This window comes from Ostrea edulis, chromosome 1, assembly GCF_947568905.1.
Source record: "Ostrea edulis chromosome 1, xbOstEdul1.1, whole genome shotgun sequence".
NCBI lineage: Eukaryota > Metazoa > Mollusca > Bivalvia > Ostreida > Ostreidae > Ostrea > Ostrea edulis.
In genome coordinates, this window is record NC_079164.1 from 64,324 (window position 1) to 84,227 (window position 19,904).

At 33.5% G+C, this 19,904-nt stretch overlaps 1 protein-coding gene across 1 annotated transcript in view; it reads right to left on the minus strand.

Annotated features, from left to right (window-relative positions):
• Positions 1-235: 235 nt before the first annotated feature.
• LOC125649308 (uncharacterized) overlaps positions 236-19,904 on the minus strand; it is a 30,213-nt gene continuing 10,544 nt past the window's right edge. The window contains exons 2-5 of the mRNA XM_056152808.1: positions 15,165-15,379; positions 9,084-9,182; positions 735-826; positions 236-307 (exon numbers count right to left, since the gene is read on the minus strand). Coding sequence (XP_056008783.1) covers positions 236-307; positions 735-826; positions 9,084-9,182; positions 15,165-15,379 — 478 coding nt within the window. The remainder of the gene's footprint in view (positions 308-734; positions 827-9,083; positions 9,183-15,164; positions 15,380-19,904) is intronic.

Sequence of the window (19,904 nt, forward strand, 5' to 3'; positions counted from 1 at the left end):
TTTCCAAAATATAAAATTAAAAGCTGAATCTGAAATATTTAATAAAAGTGTAATCTGATATAAACCAAAGTATCAACCAACGAGTGATATCCAAAGAGTGTTCAACCGATTCGATGTCGACAGTGGATAATGTTTGAGGGTCGCTGTAAGACAGTGAGTATAGAGATAAGCCTTGGTGAGGGTTTCGGGGTTTCACTCTCGTATATCACATATTTTACAAATGTGACGGATGTTTTCAACAAACGAGTGTAACAACAGGCTTCTGATTCGACGAATCCAACCAGTAAGTCATCATTTCTCCTTTACCCTGTAATGCAACATAATAAAATTAAAATCATTTTGAAAAGTGAAATCGTCACTATTGTGACTAAGGTTTTTAGATATAGGATCTAATATTAGATAACTCTTGTGAAAATAACAGACAATGATCAAACTCATAACCCTTAAAAGCAATGCGAAAGGGAGAATTGGGCACACACGAACCCCTGGACATACCAGAGGTGGGATCAGGTGCCAAGGAGGAATAAGCATTCGCTGTCAACCTGTCACACCCGTCGTAAACGGTCTAACAACATATCAACAACACTTTAGAAAACATATTGCATGTTCGCAGGGTTAACCCACCAGGTTAACCTTATTATCAGAAATATTCAGGTATCTGTCACACCTACATTAAGCTGAAATATAGAAGATATATCGCAGTCAAACTTTCATAGCTTAGCTGATTCTATCACCTTGATTTCCATTTTCCCCCTCGGTGTGCATTGGAAAGAACCGTACTGACTGATGATTTCAAAAGTTGTAGAACTTATTTGTATTTTTCCACCTGAATGAAAGAGAAAAGATAATTAATAATTAGTAATGATTATGTCTTGTTTTAGTTTTCATCTCAATGTATTTAAATCCGACTTCACCATCACCAAGCGCGGTAGGGCAGTGGTAGAGCATTCGCTTCATAACCGGAAGGTCGTGGGTCCGAGTTCCGCTAGTGCTCAAACTTAAGACGTAAACATTGGCAGTGATTGCTCCTTTGACAAAGTCTTTCGGATATGACCTTACAAACGGAAATTCCGTGTCTCGACAGGGTGAGCACTGGCAATTAAAAAAACACATCACTGCTATGGCACGGAACACCACACATAAGTCTAAATTTGTAGTTTATCTACAGCTGGTGTACAGTAGGAGTGACCAATTTTCGAGGAGAGGTACTAGAAACAAATATAAAATAATTCACTGTCAAATAGATTAAAAAAGAAATCGAACTGCTTTTGATCGTTCCTAGTGAAATAAGTTAGGTACAAGTGTTTAAAAAGGGGCTTAGAAAATATTATATTGGGTACCGGAAGTATGTCTTTGAAATAAAATTATAAGCATGGATTGATGGATGATCGAGATATAGGGCTCACGGCATGTGTGACCGGCCAATAAGGGATGCCTACTTTTCCTAGACCACTGGAAAAATAGGCAGAAATTTTCATTTGCATAAAACTTTTATTTCAGAAAGGATGAGACGAAACAGCATTTAGAGTTGACCCCTTTTCTGTGGATAATAGAAACAGTTCTACCACAGAAAAGTTAAGATTAGATACATTGAGGCCACAGACGATGGTTTCTAAATGGTTTTAATAGTTCCCCATGTTTTTTGTCACGAGGATTGTCGAAATATCAATTGATTTTTATATAACAGTGTTCGTCATAGTCCTTCTTCATGAATAATGATACACAAAGTGGGCGGGTCCTAACACAAATGACAACATTCACTTAAGGCATATGAATATATTTCGTGCTGTCCCCGTTTACAAATCACGTGACATCATTGAAATGTGTTAGAATCTTTTGATATTCTTTTTTCTTAAAGAGAAACTATGCATGATTTTCACTGAATACATATATGCTACATATGTGATCGGTATTTGTAATACATGCTATTTATTCGTGGTGATGATATTGGTAATACTGTGTACCTAAACACATCAAAAGCACACATTCGGCCATAGATACCGTCGCTGAAAAAAAACCCAACGAAATAAGAAATCAGTACAAATCTTATTGTAAAAAACAACGGAATAAGAAATCAGTACAAATCTTATTGTAAATACAACGGAATAAGAAATCAGTACAAATCTTATTGTAGATATAACGGAATAAGAAATCAGTACAAATCTTATTGTAAAAAACAACGGAATAAGAAATCAGTACAAATCTTATTGTAAAAAACAACGGAATAAGAAATCAGCATAAATCTTCTTGTAATTACAACGGAATAAGAAATCAGTACAAATCTTATTGTAATTACAACGGAATAAGAAATCAGTACAAATCTTATTGTAATTACAACGGAATAAGAAATCAATACAAATCTTATTGTAAATACAACGGAATAAGAAATCAGTACAAATCTTATTGTAATTACAACGGAATAAGAAATCAGTACAAATCTTATTGTAAAAAAACAACGGAATAAGAAATCAGTACAAATCTTATTGTAAATACAACGGAATAAGAAATCAGTACAAATCTTATTGTAAATATAACGGAATAAGAAATCAGTACAAATCTTATTGTAAAAAACAACGGAATAAGAAATCAGCATAAATCTTCTTGTAATTACAACGGAATAAGAAATCAGTACAAATCTTATTGTAAAAAACAACGGAATAAGAAATCAGCATAAATCTTCTTGTAATTACAACGGAATAAGAAATCAGTACAAATCTTATTGTAATTACAACGGAATAAGAAATCAGTACAAATCTTATTGTAATTACAACGGAATAAGAAATCAATACAAATCTTATTGTAAATACAACGGAATAAGAAATCAGTACAAATCTTATTGTAATTACAACGGAATAAGAAATCAGTACAAATCTTATTGTAAAAAACAACGGAATAAGAAATCAGTACAAATCTTATTGTAAAAAAACAACGAAATAAGGAATCAGTACAAATCTTATTGTAAAAAACAACGAACTAAGGAATCAGTACAAATCTTATTGTAAAAAACAACGAAATAAGAAATCAGTACAAATCTTATTGTAATTACAACGGAATAAGAAATCAGTACAAATCTTATTGTAATTACAACGGAATAAGAAATCAGTACAAATCTTATTGTAATTACAACGGAATAAGAAATCAGTACAAATCTTATTGTAATTACAACGGAATAAGAAATCAGTACAAATCTTATTGTAAAAAACAACGGAATAAGAAATCAGTACAAATCTTATTGTAAAAAACAACGGAATAAGAAATCAGTACAAATCTTATTGTAATTACAACGGAATAATAAATCAGTACAAATCTTATTGTAATTACAACGAAATAAGAAATCAGTACAAATCTTATTGTAAATACTACGGAATAAGAAATCAGTACAAATCTTATTGTAAATACAACGGAATAACAAATCAGTACAAATCTTATTGTAATTACAACGGAATAAGAAATCAGTACAAATCTTATTGTAAATACAACGGAATAAGAAATCAGTACAAATCTTATTGTAAATATAACGGAATAAGAAATCAGTACAAATCTTATTGTAAAAAACAACGGAATAAGAAATCAGTACAAATCTTATTGTAAAAAACAACGGAATAAGAAATCAGCATAAATCTTCTTGTAATTACAACGGAATAAGAAATCAGTACAAATCTTATTGTAAAAAACAACGGAATAAGAAATCAGCATAAATCTTCTTGTAATTACAACGGAATAAGAAATCAGTACAAATCTTATTGTAATTACAACGGAATAAGAAATCAGTACAAATCTTATTGTAATTACAACGGAATAAGAAATCAATACAAATCTTATTGTAAATACAACGGAATAAGAAATCAGTACAAATCTTATTGTAATTACAACGGAATAAGAAATCAGTACAAATCTTATTGTAAAAAACAACGGAATAAGAAATCAGTACAAATCTTATTGTAAAAAAACAACGAAATAAGGAATCAGTACAAATCTTATTGTAAAAAACAACGAAATAAGAAATCAGTACAAATCTTATTGTAAATACAACGGAATAAGAAATCAGTACAAATCTTATTGTAATTACAACGGAATAAGAAATCAGTACAAATCTTATTGTAATTACAACGGAATAAGAAATCAGTACAAATCTTATTGTAATTACAACGGAATAAGAAATCAGTACAAATCTTATTGTAAAAAACAACGGAATAAGAAATCAGTACAACTCTTATTGTAAAAAACAACGGAATAAGAAATCAGTACAAATCTTATTGTAATTACAACGGAATAAGAAATCAGTACAAATCTTATTGTAATTACAACGAAATAAGAAATCAGTACAAATCTTATTGTAAATACTACGGAATAAGAAATCAGTACAAATCTTATTGTAAATACAACGGAATAACAAATCAGTACAAATCTTATTGTAATTACAACGGAATAAGAAATCAGTACAAATATTATTGTAAATACAACGGAATAAGAAATCAGTACAAATCTTATTGTAATTCAAATCTTCAACTACTGTGGAATCATTACAATTCGTGGTGGCTCAATTTTCGTGAAATTCGTGGGTACCCCTCACCCACAAATTTACATCCTCAACGAATAAAGACAACTATACATTCCAGAGTTATCTTTCTTACAAATATATAAATCCACGAAATTACGTCCCCACGAACCCGTAAAAATTCAACAATGCACGAAAATTGGCACCCATGAATTCAAATGATTCTATAGTAAATAAGGAAATTATATTAGAATTGTTAATCGTAAACATACGTTTCGGTCAAACCCTATATTATATTGTAATGTACTAAATATATGTCACAATTACTAAAAACTAGACGAGTAAATAAAGAAATAAAGACACCTACTCTCCTTTTCTGGGTTAGGGTTAGGGTTAGAGTTAGGGTTAGGGTTGGGGCTCTTGATCGAATTTGCCCTGAAGCAAACTATATTATAAATATCTCGGCCCGTGTGGTTATTTATGAAAATACATTGATTATCTTTTGTTATATTAAAAAAGCACGTGTTGTGAAAGTACATGTATATGTAGTACACGCATAAGTCTTTATGGTTCGGTTAATTATATTACAGGTAGAGTAATAAACCAAAAGATCTACCTGTAATGTGTAAAATTTTAATAAAGAATGCAAAATCATACTAGTACATTGCACTTTGTATATAATGTAAAGAAAGAAAATATAGAATTATTTGTTCAGAAAATTAGATTCACCGTTCGTTATCTTCATCTTGCATTCAGAAACGTCAACTTATTTCTGATAAGAATATCTACACGTGTATATAATGTAAAAAAAGAAAATATATATATCATTTGCTTAGAAAATTAGATTCAGAAACGTCAACTTATTTCTGATGATAATATCGACACGTGTATGTAATGTAAAGAAAGAAAATATATAATTATTTGTATATAATGTAAACAAAGAAAATATATAATTATTTGTAAATAATGTAAACAAAGAAAATATATAATTATTGGTTTAGAAAATTAGATTCAGAAACGTCAACTTATTCCTGATAACGATAGCTACACGTGTATATAATGTAAAGCAAGAAAATATATAAATATTTGTAAATAATGTAAAGAAAGAAAATATATAATTATTTGTTCAGAAAATTAGATTCAGAAACGTCAACTTATCTCTGATGATAATATCTACACGTGTATATAATGTAAACAAAAAAATATATATAAATATTTGTTTAGAAAATTAGATTCAGAAACGTCAACTTATCTCTGATGATAATAACAACACGTATATATAACTTAATACAATTTATCAAAATTTAGTAAATAAATTACAAAAACATGTATACCGTATGTATCGAACACACGATTTAAGTTCCTTAAATAGCGGATAATACAACCAAATCACGTGACATCGTCTTTTGTGTAGAACGAGCTAGTTCGGGTAGGTCATTGAGTTGAAACAGGTTTCGACAATGGAGTAGCTTCTAATGAAAATTTTGCTGATCTTTTTACAAGATATCGGCAATATGGGCTACGTTGTTCGTCATACGAAATTGAAAAGTTGATGATAATATGCAACCATAGCCTAAATTATCTAACTGTACCTAATATCGTCCATATATTTCCAAATCTTAATCATCCTCAACTACATGTACCAGTGTATACGAAATGTTATGGAGATCAGACAACAGTGAAAAACTGACGCGTTTAAAGGGGACATTCTGAAAATGCTTTGCCATTGTTGATAATTCCTACCTGATTATCTGTTATCCTCATCAACCTCTGTTTACCATATTTCTATGACATAGGAAAATGAAAATTTGACACTTATCTGGCGCCCTATTCAAAATTTTAGCCATACTTCATAATTTCGTGTTAACTATTCAATGCACTATGGCCAACAACCTACTCTGAAAAAGAAAATCTTTGAAATCAGTAAACGTTACAAATATGACGCATATTTGGGGGTCAATTTCAAAATGACGGCCATTGTCAGAATTTCAAGTTCACTATTTTCTCCTCTACAGTATGTAAAATCTGGAACTATATTTAATATATTTTCAAAACACCCATGGAATGAAAAAAATGGGATGGGGTTTTATGATACATTAAAGTTTTAAGAAATGTGAAGCAATTTTGTCGGCCCTTTGAAAATGACGGCGGGGTTTCGGTGTTTGCAGTTCACCATTCTTAACTACCAACAGGTACCAAATTAAATTGAGATCAGACAACATTGGGGAAAAAATGACGCGTTTCAGCGTCAATTTTTGAAAATTGCAGTAGTTTTGATACTTTTGATTTGACTGTTTACCGTTTGATGCTTATGTTACGGCCATTTTCGGAATATCGACATCCCCATTGCTCCCTTCCTCAACAATAGCAACATAGCAAATTCTGTTTTTAACCCATGCTTAAAGGAAACACCTCGTGTTTTCAAAGTATACAAAATTATATGCAGTTTGTCTTCCTTATGCTTATAGAAATTAAGTGTAATAGTTCGTTCGCTGAAGTATTGCGATAATTAGCCACAATACGGACTTAAATCTAAGCCCCGATTTCAAAAAGCCTAGTTAATTAGATAGATATTCACGTGGTACAGTGACGTCATATGCGACCTTCGTCGATCAACTTGTTGTAAAAGTAGTGTTAGATGTTTTTAAAAACTCGGGTTTTAGGAGCCTAATTTATTTACCATGGATAACGTTTATTTTGATGTTGACCAATTTCCCCGAGTCTTATATCTTTTAGCCACCAGTGCATATAAATAGCAACCCAAATGTAGCGACGAAAGCGAGTATGAAATCTGTATTTGCGAGTAAACAATGTTCACATCGGATCGCTGTCTAAACACTTTGATAATGCCATTTCTTTAAACAACTGTAATTAGCGTTGATGCTTTTCTAAAATAAACAGTGCAATTATTATTAAATTTATTTTTGCATAATATAGATAGGCCTAAATTATGATACGATTACGCATCATTGACAATTAGGATGCATTTCCAAAAAGAAAAAGATCAAATTTATAGTGAAAATCACAATACGTTTTAATTATTCTATTCAATAATTTTATTAATCATTATTTTTTTAATCTACAAGTTGTTTCTTCGGAAGTGAGAGCGCGGCGTGTTATTGTTGTTACGTATACGTGTTCCATAAGCAAAATGAAAGCATTATAATTCAATTCAAAATTGGAAAATATCGTATTTTATTATTTATAATTGGACGTTCTATTATCTTTTTATCTTTAAAATCTTTTTTTATGACTAGCATTTGGTAGAAACTGCAACCACAAGTTCTGCCTTGCGCGTAAAATATCGAAGAAAATATGCATATCGCAAAGTTTGAATTTCATCGCTTTCAAACTCGAAAACTACGCAAACTGTTTCATTTAAAACACATGTATATTTAGCTCCAAAACTTCATAGTTATTTCGGATTTCAAACATTTCGGTTGAGCATCACTGAAGAGACATTATTTGTTGAAATGCGCATCTGGTGCATCAAAATTGGTACCGTATAAGTTTTACATTTAAAGCAGATTTATGTATGAAATGAATTAATTTTGTTGAAGAAATTAAAAAGTTTAGAAACATGCGATGTGTCCTTTAAACATTGATGCATTGAACAGGAGCTCCCCTAAAATGCAAAGTTTCATTACATCCTCAACATTTTAGTCGCTTTTAGTGGACATTTTCATAATTCAGTGAATTGCTGAAAATTCCTTTAAAAAGCATTTTTAGAACACTGGAAAAAATTAACTGTACTTCCCTTATACAGATATCTTATTCGCTTTTAGTGGACATTTTCAAAATAGCAAGTTCATTTTATTCGTCATCATCAGCTATCCCTATAAACCAAAGTTTGTTGAGACCGAAAAACATTGAAAAACTGAGACGAATTTTGGTGGCCACCCATTTAGTATTACAACCGTTTTGAAAATGTCCAGTTCACCATTTTATTCGACATCGGAAAATATTTCCAACATCGACTCATTTTCGGCGACTACTTTGAAAATTTTCGGCAGTATTTTGAAATTTACTATATCATTCGCCATCTTGAAAGCCCCTATATATATTAAATGGCATTTACATAAAATAAACACCGTTGAAAATGTGACGCAATTTGGGCGACTATTTTGAAAATAGCAAACAATTTGAACATTTCAAGCCCAATTGGTGCACCATTTCATATGCCATCTAGTACACATTTTTTAGTTCTCTACTTGCGATCACGATTATTCTATGTATTTTTTTAATGAAAGTTTGATAAAACAGATTAATATTGTTTGCTCGTATTATATTACTTGTTTTTTTTTTAAAAAACGTCACCACATAAAAATAAAGAGCGTCAAATTTAAACCTATACATGAAGCTCGGGGACGTAGCAGTGGGTGAACTTTATCATCCCAGAGTCTGATGTAACGACACATTTAAAGTCACTTCCGAAAAAAAAACGAATCTCCGCTCTGGTAGTATTCTTACACTTTCGCAAAATCAGGAAAAATCCGACTGAGGCTTTTAGAAAGTATCTAAACAAGGACAACATGGAAGTACAAGTGATTTTATCCGTACACATCACTTTTAATGAATGTCAAACCTGCGCCTGTTGACTCCATTCTGGAAGCCGTATTAACAGTGTCACCAAACAGACAGTATCGAGGCATCTTCCTCCCTACCACTCCAGCCACACAGGGACCTAAACGATACAAATTAGCGTTACATTAAGTAATAAAACGATACATATACAAATTAGCGTTACATTAAGTAATAAAACGATACATATACAAATTAGCGTTACATTAAGTAATAAAACGATACATATACAAATTAGCGTTACATTAAGTAATAAAACGATACATATACAAATTAGCGTTACATTAAGTAATAAATAAAACGATACATATACAAATTAGCGTTACATTAAGTAATAAAACGATACAGATACAAATTAGCGTTACATTAAGTAATAAAACGATACATACACAAATTAGCGTTACATTAAGTAATAAAACGATACATATACAAATTAGCGTTACATTAAGTAATAAAACGATACATATACAAATTAGCGTTACATTAAGTAATAAATAAAACGATACATATACAAATTAGCGTTACATTAAGTAATAAAACGATACATATACAAATTAGCGTTACATTAAGTAATAAAACGATACATATACAAATTAGCGTTACATTAAGTAATAAAACGATACATATACAAATTAGCGTTACATTAAGTAATAAAACGATACATATACAAATTAGCGTTACATTAAGTAATAAAACGATACATATACAAATTAGCGTTACATTAAGTAATACATATCATTTTCCAGAAGACAAATTAAGTTATATATGCACTATCACGGCATCATATATGAAAGGTGAAGATAACGAACAGTGATCAATCTCATAAATACAATAAGCGATACAAAAAAGAAAATTGGGCAAACACGGATCACTAGATATACCAGAGGTATGGTCATGTGCCGAGGAGAAGTATACAGTCCCTTTCAACCAGTCACATCCGCCGTGATCCTTATATCCTGATGTGGTCAATGGAGTTATCGTAGTCAAAATCAGTGTGCCAAGAACGCTCTAACAATCGATATGAACCACGCCAGACAGTATTTGACTCAGTGATAGGCTGTATTGGCAAATTACGTTGTTATAACGACCATATAATTTGCGAAATGCTGACTTTAAACGAGACTGTCGAAACCCCTGCACCATCAACTTGTTTTGCAGTAACCTGCCTCGATTTAAAAACTGATCATATGCAGAACAAGCTCTTGTGTATCGAATCAGTTTAGAGCTATACACATCATGTACAGGTGATAATGGAAGATTACTACATAGATATGGGAAGTTGACGAGGGAGAAGATGAAATCATCCCGTTTATCATAAAGATGAATTTTTAGTTTGCCGTTAATATCTATTTTGAATAAAATATCTTAGTAGGAAGCAGAAGTGGACGACTCTGCGGTGTCTTTTATTTCTACTTCACAGTGATATATCGATTTGACATATGACTGAAAATTAACATTGTTGATAGAGAAAACAACGTCGATATATTCAAATGTCACATTGAGGGCCACAGCCATAATCTACAAAACTGATTTATAAAAAAAAAAATCAATATTAGTTTTAAGACGTTTTGCATATTTCAGGAGCTGTTGACTTCTTTATATGGAAGGTCATTCCAAAAGATGTATATCAGCCCAGCTGATTTGACGTTGTCCGTATTTCTTTTTTACTCTTGGCAGCACAAGTTGCGACTTTGATTCTGACCATAAGGGTTAGGGTTAAATGATCACTTTGGCTTGTGTTCATTTAAAAGACTTGCGATGTATCACCGTGCAGATACGTGGAAGAAACCGTATATATAGGTCGAACTCTTGGATTAGGGTCGGTAATGGATGGAAAGCCTGTGGAGTTCCACCCGAATCGGAAATATTTGTTCCCGTTTCTGCGAGCTCGTGACTAGATGAGTAGCAGTAATTTGCACCTGTTGCAGCTGTCCAATGTTTTCCCCAACTCCAAAATATAGACAGTTTCCATTATCATGTTTAAATGTTACAAATGCGTTTACCAGGGTTTTCAAGCTTAATTTCTTAAGTAGCGTCTTATCTGCCCTCTGTTAAAAATTTGATAGTGACATGATTTATCGACTGATGACAGTTGTTTTTCTATTGTAAGATGTTGATCGTAAAATACGCCTAAATATTTCACACATGTTCTACTCTTGAAAGTATGGTTCCCTACTTGAGATGTAGCGTAGGGGCGCAATCTAAGTTTTGTTTAGTTGAAATATAATTAATTCAGTCTTGTCTAGATTGAATTTAAGAAAGCTAGATGTCATCCAAGATGCTATGTCTGCGATACAGGATTCCATGCGGGATACGTAGTTTTCGCAGTTTTCCTATGGTCTGATTGCTCTGCAGACTTGTGTATAGCCGCATAACAATGATAGTGCATACCATGGCGATGACATATTGTTCCTATGTGTCTTGCGGAAAGACAGTATAATTTGGGTCTCAAACAGATTCCTGTGGAACACCAAATAGTACTTCACGGGTATTTCACCTCATGGGCTCAATGGTAACACACTGGTGTCTATCTTGTAAATGAAAGGTGGAGATAACGAACAGTGATCAATCTCATAACAATACAAAATAGAAAGTTGGGCAAACACGGACCCCTGGACACAACAGTGGTGGGATAATGTGCCTAGGAAGAGTAAGTATCTCCTGTCGACAGGTCACACCCGCCGTGAGCCTTATATCCTGATCAAGTAAACGGAGTTATCCGTACTCAAAATCAGTGTGCCAAGAATGGATTTGATCCTTTCTAGGACATTGACATTAACTCAATAGGATACGGAAAAGCGTTGAAGTAGTATGAAGGTCCCTAATATCGAAGACTGTTGACAAGTCAAGAAGAACAAGGATTACCGTTGGTTGTTGATCGTGGGGCGACATATTGTCGTTGTTTTTCCATTGTAAGATGTTGAACGAGGGCCGTCTCTGTAAACTGTCGAGTACGGTATGTTGATTGTAGTGAATCCCGTAAAGAATATAAGTTAATGTGACTGTCCAATCTACTAGTAACAACTTTCTTAAAAATCTTGGAAATAAAAGATAGATTGAAGACTGGACAATAGTTTTTCAAGCTTTGTTGCGTTTTTAACCAAAATAGATTTAGAGTATGTGTGAATAGTTTTAATGATATTATTCACCAGGATTGCAAAAAAATGGGATTGAGTAAGATTTGTTTATCAACTTACAGTAGTCATTTGAATTATCGTAATATGAGTGGATCTGTTATAGATCTGGTATATCCAGGGATCCCTGTTTGCCCAACTCTCTATTTTGTAATGCTTATAGGAATTATGAAACTGATTATTGTTTGTTATCTTCACCTTTCAGAAATAAAAATGATATGAAAAAAGCCCTATGATGACATGAACTTCCCCGAAATATTTCGTTTACCAGATCGCGATAAAGGGTTCAGGGCAGGTGCAATTAAGGTACCACTTTTGACTTTATATTCTTTATAGAAGTTATGAGATTGTTCACAGTTGGTAATCTTCACTTTCCAGTATGCTGATTTATAAAGAAAATCTTTGTTTTCTTTAGTTTGTCATCCTAAGTCCCATTTGAAAAAATGTTCATTCTTGTAGAGATGACATCAGTTCTTAGTGAAGTGTCACAAATTTTGTCCTATGCATGACGCCCAGGGTTAGCCGAAGAACCGTAGCTCTCTGAATAAATATTGTGACGAAACAGAGAGCTACAGATACACCCCTATAAAATCATTCGATTTACGGCGCACAAAAAGCTGCGCGCGGATGAAGCCTGATATCGTTGTATTCCTCTATTGTTATCTCATGAATTTAATATTAAAAAATTTCTAACATATTTTCCTACTATAATTCTACGTGAGAAGAAAAAATCTCTCGCTGTGACCTTCAATTCGACTTTTAGATATATCGATGACGTTTTGTCTATTAACAATGATAGCTTTCATTCATATGTCGATGTGATATATCCCTGTGAGCTCGAAATAAAGGACACCACAGAGTCGTCCACTTCTGCTTCATACTTAGATAGTTTATTGAAAGTAGACATTAACGGCAAACTAACAACTCAACTGTATGACAAACGGGATGATTTCAGCTTCTCCATCGTCAACTTCCCACATTTATGTAGCAATATTCCATTATCACATGCACATGGTGTTTATATATCTCAACTGATTCGATATGCAAGAGCTTGTTCTGGGTATAGTCAGTTTTTAAATCGAGGTAAGCTACTGACAAACAAGTTGATGGTACAGGGATTTCAACAGTCTCGATTGAAGTCAGCATTTCGCAAATTCTATTGTCGTTATAACGATCTAATTCGTCAATACAACCTCGCATTGGGTCAAATGCTGTCTGACGTGTTTCATACCGATTGTTAAGCCGTTCTTGACACACTGATTTTGACTGCGGATAACTCCGTTTACCTGATCAGGATATAGGGCTCACGGCGGGTGTGACCGGTCAACAGGGGATGCTTACTCCTCCTAGGCACCTGATCCCACCTCTGTGTGTCCAGGGGTCCGTGTTTGCCCAACTATCTATTTTGTATTGCTTGTAGGAGTTATGAGATTGATCACTGTTCGTTATCTTCACCTTGCATAATTGTGTCAAAACATACCCTCAAATATTCTTTAAAGCCCCATACGACCCGAAAACTCACATCTTCAAATGATTTCGTTCGTTGACCTATCCATGTTAGGTGACCAGTCAATTCGAACTAATTTCCATACTTGCACAATAACGTCTAGATGGAAAACTTATACGGTACCAATTTTGATGCACCAGATGCGCATTTCGACAAATAATGTCTCTTCAGTGATGCTCAACCGAAATGTTTGAAATCCGAAATAACTAGGAAGTTTTAGAGTTAAATATAGCCAAAAAACAGCATGCCAAAAAAGTGGAGCAAAATTCGTCCAAGGATAAGAGCTATGCATGGGGGAGATAATCCTTAATTTTGAAATGAATTTCTAAATTTTATAACAGCAATTAAATATACATCCGTATTTTGTGAACTAATATCCCACAAATATTTAAGCTATAAATGTTTTAAATAATATAACATCCCAGTTCCATTAGATGGTAATTATCCAAATAGCTAAACTCATGGCAATGCCGCTTTCATTAGTCTGGTCCGGTCTCCAACCCTGCCACACGGGTGTTAAGGACCATAATGGGCTTTTGTAGCATGTTCATTTATCAAGAGCTTATGTTACCTTTAGATAAATTATATTGTTTAAGTTTTATTAATTATTCAGGGTTAGGGTTAGGCGAATCCATAACTTACAACGAATTTTATGAATAGATATAAATAGCAATAGGGTTCCAATTGGCCAGCTACCTAACATGGCTACGGCAACAAACGAAATCAATTGAAGCTGTGAATATGTGGGTCGTATGAGGCTTCAAAAACTATTTGAAGGTATGTTTGGACACAAGTATAGAAAGAAAATATGTTAAGAATTTTTTAAAATTAAATTTATGAGACGGCAACACAAGAATACAACGATATCAGGCCTCAACCGTGCGCAGCTTTTTGTGCGCCATAAATCGAAGGTTTTTAAAAGGGGTGGATCTGTAGCTCTCTGTTCCGTCACAATATTTTTTCAGAAAGCTACATTTCTGTAGCTACCCAGGGTGGTGAGGTTTGATTATCGTATCAATGTCTTGTGACGTGGGATATCTTTTTATAGAGGCAGCTCTGCGAAGTAATATTCATTAGTTTTGAAGTGACATTGAGATCGAGAATCGAAGAGTCGCAACTACCGAGATGTGTAAAAATTATTCAATTAACAAATGAATGATTATTAGTAAAGTCACCATCCTATTCCCTTTTTAATCATGACTAAGAGTAATATTTTCACGTGGTGGTGAATTATTGTCTCTTTGTAAACTTAATATAATATCTATATTTTTTTTTTATATATGTTATACCCTGGAAGACGATGCAACATTATACAAATACCAAGAGACCTTTTGGTCAAATACGCAATGCCCTTTGCATGATGGGTCACTGCTGCTACCTAAAATAGACCGTGCCTCTATATGAAAATTGCTAAAGAACACAAGTGCCATTGGTGTTAACTCACCTGAATGTATACCAATACGTATCCTAATAACATCATTCGTGTGTATAGGAGACCGGAAGTGAGCCATGCTGTCTCGAATGTCCAGTGACATATTACAGATATGCAGCGCATGGGAGTGGCCATTTGGAACAGGGATTCCACTGGTGACCATGTAGGCATCTCCGATTGTCTCAACCTTGTAGACGTCATACTTGTCAATGCAGTCATCAAACAGACTGGAGGAAAATATATTAAGAATATATTTACATTAAAGTTAAAAGTAGAAAATATGTAACGGAATACGACATATTAATGTGTCTTTCAGTTATAACTATGATGCATTGCTCCAGTAATGTCATAATAATATCATGACATCTGCTTTTTCACAATATCTGATGCTATTTCAATATGATATACAGACAATAAAAATATCCTTAACTCCAATCGTTTAATATAGATGTCAGATAGTATAAAATAACTATTTTAAAATATAATTTCTAAACAGCAAAGATAGACTGGTAAAACTGAATGAATCGAATGATCACAAATTCCCAAGAGAAGATATACGGAGAAAAAATATTCAATCGTCCATAGAATGAAATAGGTTTTCGCATTGAGTAGAATATCTGTTAGAATTTGCGTATTAGAGAGTACATGGATAAATCAAGATGAATTCGTAAAAAAGAAACCAAGTGCACAGGAATCGTCACCATTACCAGGGTTAGGGTTAGCCCGCCGTTTCTTATAGTGATTCTTGGGAGATTTTTCATGAATTTCACACACTATACTTGGATTAGACAACGGAAAGACACCTATTGATTTTCAGATTTATCAGCTTTGTCTTAACAGAATTATGGCACTTCGAATTTCTTATTATTGATAAGAACTAGCGCTTCTATGGCACGCACTATGTTTTTTGATTACTTGTGATTTTTGCCTAGAATTTAAAGGTAATTCTCGGAATGCTATAGTAATCACTGTCAGTACTTTCTAGAGAACACGATGATTTCCATTTCCTTAAAAAAAAAAATTCTCTAATCTTTACTTTGGCACCAGATTTTCAGACTCATCACAAGACCCATCCTTGCTTGTAGGATTTCTAGTTCTGGGCCCGGTTTTTCGAAAGCTGGTTAACTTTAACACAGTGTTGACTCGGTGTTAACTTCTGAGTTAAAGTTAACCATGTGATTAACTGTTTTTGAAAATGCGAGTTTGCGTTAACACTGAGTTAACGTTGTGTTAACTTTAATCTACCTCCAGTACCTGTGTTAAGTCTTAACACAGTGGTTTAAAATGGCCGACGACTTCATTTTCTGTCCGCCTCAGACCAAAAATCATGAAAATCAGATATGTTAAGGTGGGTACTGATGCTGACCCATGACGGTGTGTTGATTATGTTGTCATAAATTGATATATTCGTCAAATCTCATGAAATTTACCTAAGGTGAATAGGTAATGGAAAAACGAGTACAGTTGGATGATGTTGTTAACCTTGTCGGTCTGGGCAGCATCTTGCATGTATCTTTAGATACTTTCGGCATAAACTTTCAATAGGGGGTCAATAAAACTTGTAGTATATTCACTTATATGAAATCCTGCAACAGGACCCATGCTTAATATGTAATTCTACCTTCTTTGTTTTTGCTTCCAAGTGTCAAAGTACATGCAGGCCCTTAGGTCATGATGATAATGTCCATTGAAACAACAACTTTAAAAACACTATCGTCTGCACTGGCCTCAACCTTTTGAAAATCCCTTGTATCGTTTAAAACTGCGTCGAATGAAGATTTGCATGCATGAAACGTACATACATGTACTTTTTTTAAAGGTTATCTAATATGAACATTATTCAATTCAGGCTAATACAGAATAGTTGTTAACACAAACTTTGGAAGAAGAGTTTTTTATTGTTGATATTCCAGATTAAGATTAATCTCCCTTAGTAGAAGTAAAGTGGTGGATCAAGTATTGTGTTTAAAACAAAAAGAATGTTAAAATAAATAAATGCATAAAAATAATATAAATATAGAATGCTCTAGATATGTATGTAAACAGACAATGATAAGATAAATTTTCTTCATGAATATTTTTAACTGTTTTGGGAAAATAAGACTAAGGCTATATAAATAAAATAAAGTTAGATATTCTTAGAATTTTAGACATTTTTATAGGCTAGCATCGTCGTTAAACCCCTCTCATAAATTATGGCCAATTATGAATTAAACAATATAGAAAACCCTATGTTTTATTTCCTAGATCAAAACATGTAGCACCCCACCCCTTATTTCTGACAACATACTTTTACTGTTAGTTTTATATACAAAGTCTAACGCCTCCTTCCCCGCTCTTTCATATCATAACAGTGATTGGTAGTTGAAATTTAAGCTTGAACTGAACCCGTATATTTTACTGATTTTACCTTACCCCCCCCCCCCATCACGCAACATATAAGATTTGAGGTTCGGCCGGTGCAAAAAAATCATTTTAGGGTGGGGGATTGTATAAAGCATTTTGTTTTGGCTTGTCAAGTATTTTCAGACAACGTGAAGTTAACTTGTCCGACTCCCTATAAACCACCACTTTGATAAACTATGCAATGAGTCTGTTTTCTACAACATAAGCACTGTTTTTCTCAACTAGGCTTAGGCCTAGTATATATCATTACATAATGCTTTAATACCTCTATGACTATTCAAATTGAATAAACTAATGAATACATGTATACACGTATAAGTGCATGGCCCACAGTCACCGTCATGTATTTCGAAACTAATCCATACATGAACATTTCACCAGCTATTTCCCACACAAAAGACTTTTATTTACTCCTGAATTCTTATTTTGTTTATATAGGAAGTGCATGTGCATTATGGGTAATCAAATGATTAGCAAGTGGTTAATTCGGTTAACGCAATGTTAACTAACCAATGTTTTAAATTGCTTTCGAAAAACAGAATTGAACCATTGTGTTAGCTGATCACTTGGTTAGGAGATAACACTGCATTAAACTTAACCACTGTGTTAAAGTTAACCAGATTTCGAAAAACCAGCCCTGGTGAGTAATGAGAGCCAACGAAACAGGATGAGTTAAGGTTATTTTTAGCATTTGCTTAAAAAAGTTGTTTTTTTTTGTTCTGATAAAAGATACAATGCAACGCCATCACGAGGCTGTTCTTTAAATAGATCATTAAAATCACATAATGAAAAGTCACAAAGAACAACACTATCCATGGTTTGAAATGTCCCTATCGGTTTATACAAACTTCTTCCACAGATACGAATGTAATTTGTCTACTAAACATAAAAAAAATTCTCAACGTTTTGCACTGTACATTGCTATTTCAAAGATTTCTTTTTTACACGTTATGCAGTGCTGATTTCTAAATTGTGTATATGCTGTTTCAAAATTGTTCTTAGGCTTCATCAGATGTCTGTAAAAAGTGACAAATTGTGACCTTTGAATGCGGATTGTGGCCCCCATAGTTATTATGGTTTTTAACGTGCCAACGACTACCACAACACGCTATCTCCGTTTTAAAGAATGCCCCAAAGAACTGTGACTTTCTTCTAATGCAAGGTGAAGATAACGAACAGTGATAAATCTGATAACTCCTACAAGCAATACAAAATAGATAGTTGGGCAAACACGGACCCCTGGACACACCAGAGGTGGGATCAGGAGTAAGCATCCCCTGTTAGGCGCTTTAAGAAGAAATAGTGACTACAGACATTAATGTCCTAAGATTTGAAAGGGTGGGCGTGATTGAGAATCCAACCTGGAACCTCACTTTTGAGAAAAGAGCAATGTAACTACGATTGCACTACTATTGTAAATGACAGAGAAAATGCCCACCGAGCATCACATTACAGTATATATCAACATACATTTCTTATCATTCTCAATATTCAACCCTATTTTGTAAATATTAGCACTATTTTGTCATCTTGATCTCTATCGATTTCCAATGAACACTTGATGTTTAACCTTAATCCTGAAGTCCAAATTCCATATTACATCAATCCATATTTACATTTTTATTGTGTGCATGTAATTGTATGTGTCTCATTAATGACGTTTGATTTCTCATGATATGATATTACCTCGAGGAATTTTTGCAAGCCTGAATTTTGGGACATGTCATTAACATACACTGGAATATTCTATATAGCTAAATTGAAATATTCAGCAGAAATAGGCGCACACTTCGTCGTCCTGTTGCTATGGAAAACATTAAATGGCTCGTAAACTTACCGTTTCGAATAAATGTATACGAAAAATTCATATTAAAATTTATAGTGTCAGATAGCATAGCATACCCCTAGAAGACAAACGTTTTCAATGGTTATAGCGAGCGCTGGCTCGTACTTCTAATTCTAAACCTCTAACAAGGAACATTTTTGACGCCAATCCCAGAAGTCCCTTGTCAAAAATGGTTGATATCTCGCAAAGTCACACCTTGGAATATTAATTTGAACTTACGTGGATTATCATCCTAATCTTGTGGCCTCCTAGCTCCAACGTTCAGTGCACCATTAGGCGAAATGTTTAACGAAGTGCAATGTTTATGAAAGGCAGGCTAAAATGATGTGTGACGTCATGTTTACGTTTTGACGTACGTCATAAGACTGACAGTGGCGGATCTAAATACGTACTTGTTATTTCCATTTGTAAAAGTCATACTACCGGGACAATATTGAATATTCGTAAACAGTAGCCATACGTAATATGGCATCGAATACAAATTGTGTATAATCGACTGC